Here is a 5,419-nt window from a genome sequence, read left to right as displayed (position 1 = left end):
ATCGTCTTTATGGGACAAATGGCGCGCCATAAACACAGAAGGTTTTTGCCCCTTTACCACGGAACCGTGCCCTATGTACGCACGCCCATGGTAGTGGAGACCGGGGGACAATTGTTACAAAATTTACTAAATTTGAATTATCACCTTTATTAAAGATAAATGTTATTGATAAAGAACATTTAAAAGGAATCATAGGCAACTGTGTGATCACTGTGAATCATATCTTCGTATAGCAATTGGTTTTGAATCTATGTTCCTCCTTTTGTTTTGGGAAATAGGAGCTTTGAAGATTTTCTCAACACATATTTAAAAAATAAATTTACATCCTTTCGTTATTAACTTGTTCATGAGAGTTTCCCAGGGCGCCGGGAATATTTTTTTTTCAGTGGGGGTGCTGGCATGGGCGGAAATCTCTACTCAAAGGTGTGTGTGTGTGGGGGGGGGGGGGGGGCACAATACAGTTTTCCATCTTTCTTGTATACACACACACACACACATGTAAAGGCACACCCCCCACACACACACACACATATATATATATATATATACAGTGCATATATAAACCCCTCAATAAAAGTTTGGAAACCTGAGTTTGGCCATTAATTTCTCCCAACTCCCAATTTTACACAATGCATATTTGACATCATTCGAAAGATCATTTAATTCTCTTTAAAATGATACCATGTTTGTTATGATCATGCCATCACGAAAATAGCAGGATTCAAATGTGTTGGATGAGGTCTGAATTGAAAAGCTACAAAACAAGCAGAAATAGTCATGAAGGGTCAATACAGAACATGATTCTTTTGTCTGTGTCAATAGAGATGAAAATCCATTCAAATCAAGCCCCTGCTTCTTCATTTTTATGTTTTGGTGTGGTTTATGTAGTGATGGTTCTGTGAGATAACATGGTTTGAGTCGTGGTTTGAAATACCCATGAATGTTTGGTTGTTTGCTATGTGTTTGATTCCATGTTAATGTTGATGTTAAGGTGCGTGAAAACAATTAAAAGAAACCGCTGAGAAACTCACTCTTCACCACGGAAAAAAAGAACAGTGACTTTCAATATTGTGTCATTTTGCAACTTTTGACTTTCGACATTGCCCCACATTTCAAGGCACTGCACCTCCATGTGAACCACAATCATATCATGTAGGGTATCATTTTAAAGAGAATTGAATGATCTATTCATTAATATTGATATTTACTAAAACCGAGGAGGGATTATCGATCAAAGTCAAATTTCCAAACCTTTTTTGAGGAGTTTATATATATATATATATACATATGTTGATATATATATTAAAAAAAAACGGGACAGTTTTGAAAAGTCTTTTGAAAAATTGATTCAAATCATAATATCTATATTTTGATGTTAATAGATGCTCAACCCTCACCTTTGATTTTCCGAACTGGCTCAAACCATACTTTGTGTACTATAAAAGTCTCTGGAATGATGGCGCGCACAGGTCAAAGACCCGACCTAGAATGCTGCGCTCAGAGGCGGCAGAACATCAGGCTCGGACAAAAGTGGAGGCCGGGGGCACCTTTTGTCTGTCAAATAATAGGTGCCCCTCCACTTTAATTGTATGAGCCTGATGTTCCGCCGCCTCCGGCTGCGCTTATGTTGGTTTGCGCAAGGTTTGTGCCTCCAAATAGCGCTCTAAAGAATCATGCGCGTGGCATTAATTATTTACGAACTGCGGGCTCAAACCGTGGTTTGTGCCGCTAAAAAACAGTACGTATGATGCGCGTGAATTTACGAAGTGACCCAAACCCCCTGTTTTGGGTAAAAATTAGCAGCTTCTTAAATGCACACATGCGCTTTATTTCAAATATTGAGAGAATGAATACGAAATTTGCGGGCAAATTTTTGATATTAGTTTAAAATAATAGAATGTACGATTCAAATTGGTATAAATAATTGATCTGGTTTCTTTCAAAGCGCAAAATTAGGAGGGTCTGAAAAATATTCAAACTTTGAACGCGATAATCTTGAAATCATGTTTTGGAGTCCAGTCGAGGTTTGAGCCAGTTCGTAAAATTACTGACGCTATGTGCGTGAATCCGTTGTGATTATGACGTGAACTAGTAGGGACTATAACACGAACTATTGATGCACTTCGTGCCCGCATTTTTGAGAATTTGCATGATCGAATCGTGCAAATACGAAAACCAATACCTGTACAAGTGCTATCCTACATGTCCTAGCGCGAAGCGCAACCTTATTTGTTTTATACACTGGCCTGAAAAAGTCGCATTTCTGGTAAGCTCGATCTCACTGTGGAATACTGTGAGTGCTAAGCGCGAATTAAAATCGAATATTGAGACTTAAAAGTCACCTCTACTATTACGAAATGCACTTAAAGGGATACTCCGGGCTAAAAATATTTATATCGAAATAAATAGAGTAAAATCCGAAGAGCAAAATGCTGAAAATTTCATCAAAATCGGATAAAAAATAAAGAAGTTATTAAAATTTAAATTTTAGCAATATTTTGTTTTTGTTATATGCACGTCATCATGAATATTCATTAGGTGGGCTGATGATGTCACATCCCACTTTCCTTTTTCTTGTGTTATTACATGAAATCACAATTATTTCATTTTTTCATACACGTGTAAATGATGTGTCTGCGTTATAATTAAATAAGTTGCAGCAATGGATAACTATAAATGCACTTAATCAGTTGTCAATCCAATTGTTTAATTCTTGGTAGAAAAATGTCGAATAAACCTGATTTCATATAATAAAATACATAAGAACAAATGGGGATATAATATCATCAGTTTGCTCATTGAATATTCATGAAGACATGCCAAGAACTGTTTCACCGGAATGATGCAAGTCTTTAAAATTCAATTCAATGTTTGATAAAATCAGCTCCAGTCTATCTTCAACAATTAATATCAGAATACTCACCCTCCCGCAACTTGCGCTCATGCAAAAAATCACTCTTAAAAGTTCCTGCCATCAACACCCAGTCTTATGGTTCCCGATCTTTTTGTTCAGCATCCCCTCAACTTTGGAACAATCTTCCTCAGAGCATAAAACAAGCAGACTCAACGGACAAATTCAAATCAATGTTAAAAACTCATCTTTTCGTTAAATAGATCGTCCTAGCATATGCGGCTTCAACTGTCTACTTTCAACTGTTAACATGTATAATTTGATTTTAGCTGAAATTTCTTGTCTTCCTATGTATTTTCCTTAAGCGCTTACAGACATTCTTTGTGATAAGCGCTATATAAATGATGTTAATTATTATTATTATTTATAACTTTGTAATTTGTTATCCGATTTTGATGAAATTTTCAGCATTTTGCTCCGTGAATTTTACTCTATTTATTGAGATATGAATATCTTCAGCCTGGAGTGATGTTGCAGTGCTTTATATTACAAACCCATCTATTGAAAAGTAATATCTCTCGAAATTTACATCGGAAGTGCTTGTTTGTCGCTGCATAAATGAAAGGGTTGATCATGGAGTTACCCCACACAAGTGCATTCGTGATCTCCCAGTTCAGGTATGACACGCACTTGTGGCCGCAAATTGCAAACATGGCACTTGAGATCTGAAAAGGCACCCAACATACAAGGAAACAGCCAGTCAGTATAGCAAGGACTACTGCGGATTTCCGATGCCTGGTCAATCTTGGTCTATCAGGTTCGATGCGGTTTCGGGTTGCTCTGCAAGGCACATTTTCCTCTGGGTGAGGCCCTGTAAGTAACCACAGGGGTAATGGAACATTTTTAGGTGTAGCATTCAAAGAATTCTGCTGGTTCAGGCTTCGTCGGATCCCAGGAGCCCGTTCTTCATCTTCTGGGTACTCTATGGTGGGCCTTTCAAGTGGGTGACCGTGACCAGGTCCTATTTTGCCCCTAGATCTTCTCTTGATATTCTTATAAATCGCTATATTTATGCTAACAATGAGCGTGAACGGAATGAAAAATTCCAATATATTGACTACCAGGGTAACAATAATATTGGAAGTGAATTCAAGCTCGCAGTTATACGTGTAGTCAATGGTGTACTGTCCTGTCAACGGACTGAAGCCGAACGCCAGGAACGAGTAGCCCAGAATAACGCAGGTCCACATGGATAGGATCATCAATCCAACTCGCTTCTTCGTCCGAAACACCCGCTGCGTGACGGCCGATGAGAACAAGCAGTAACGGTTCCAGCTTATCATCAAGAGGGTTAGGGCGGACATTGTCGTTACGGTGTAGTCAACTATCAACCACACTTTGCAAATGATCTCACCGTGGACCCACGTATCCTTGATGAGCCAGGAGATCATGACGGGCCACATAAATGCGCCGACAATGAAGTCCGTGATGGCGAGGTTCAGGATGAATATATTCGCTACCTTCAAACGGATGCAGCGATCTTGAATGTATGCCACAATTACCAGCAAGTTTCCGACGACTGTTACTGAAATGATGAGAGAAATTATTAGAGGAACGATCACAAGCCACGTTGTTGAGTATGGGTACACGTACGAATTTGAGCTGTTGAACTCTGTCTTAGTTAAGTTCTCCATGGTTTTAGAGCTACAAGATTGTCAATCATCCTGTTGTTTTGATCCACCTGTTCTACCATGGAAGTCACATCAAAAGTCAATAAAACATGATATCGTATACATGCCTAAGGAATAGCATGCACATCATCTATTTTATATTCTCTATGTGAAGTAAATGGTCTCGTAAAGGGTGAAAAGCTACTTCATGGGTACATAATAATTATGTGACTGGTCAAAAGGAGTCATCATCACCTGAAAACGGTGGTTAAGCATCCCAGCATTACTCTATACCTGGGGTAGGTTGTGCTAGTTCCGAACTGTATGAGACACCCATGCAAGTCGCATAAAATCTTCGTACTGTCAACTCCAGAGATCAACTTTGATCTTAAAAGAGTTTCATCGTTCTATTCTGCGAAACGTTGTCATGTTTCCTATCTGCATGGTCAGAACAAGAAAAAAAAAGGAAAGAACATGAAGTGAAAAAGTTAATATCGAAGATATAATCAGAAATTAAAAAGAGTGAATGAAAATAATGAGTTTATTATAAAACGTTTAATATAGTCGGCCCTTATATTTAGGGGGGGGGGGTCCACCTGAAATTTTGGGATGGACACAGGTAACAATTTGACAAGCCCCAAAAAAAAGGTTATCAACCTAATTTTTAGGGGGGGACAACATAATTTTTTGACAAGCAAAAGAATAAAAAAATAAAAAAGGTTATCAACAAACAATTTAAGGGGGGGGGGGGATCGTCCCCCACCTCAAATTTTATAGGGGGGGGGGGGACAGGTTCCCCCGCTTCCGCCGCCTATGGCCCTTATACCTATAATTTGAAGTTTTGGGGACAAAGTTTACAAAAGCGCAAAACTTTCCCCAAGTATTTCAAAAGTCAATA

The 5,419-nt window shown here is 38.6% G+C and overlaps 1 protein-coding gene across 1 annotated transcript; it reads right to left on the bottom strand.

Moving 5' to 3' along the window:
- Positions 1–3,291: 3,291 nt before the first annotated feature.
- Positions 3,292–4,638, bottom strand: LOC129282826 (histamine H3 receptor-like). The gene has a single exon (XM_054918687.2). It carries the CDS (start codon positions 4,543–4,545, stop codon positions 3,367–3,369), a length of 1,179 nt encoding a protein of 392 aa, XP_054774662.2. The 5' UTR covers positions 4,546–4,638; the 3' UTR covers positions 3,292–3,366.
- Positions 4,639–5,419: the final 781 nt, after the last annotated feature.

This window comes from Lytechinus pictus, unplaced genomic scaffold, assembly GCF_037042905.1.
Source record: "Lytechinus pictus isolate F3 Inbred unplaced genomic scaffold, Lp3.0 scaffold_20, whole genome shotgun sequence".
Taxonomy (NCBI): domain Eukaryota; kingdom Metazoa; phylum Echinodermata; class Echinoidea; order Temnopleuroida; family Toxopneustidae; genus Lytechinus; species Lytechinus pictus.
Note: the sequence above shows the minus strand (reverse complement) of the source record. Positions and strands in the feature narration are given on the sequence as shown.

Coding starts and splice junctions, on each gene's coding strand:
- LOC129282826 (XM_054918687.2), bottom strand. CDS start 4,545: ATGGAGAACTTAACTAAGACAGAGTTCAACAGCTCAAATTCGTACGTG.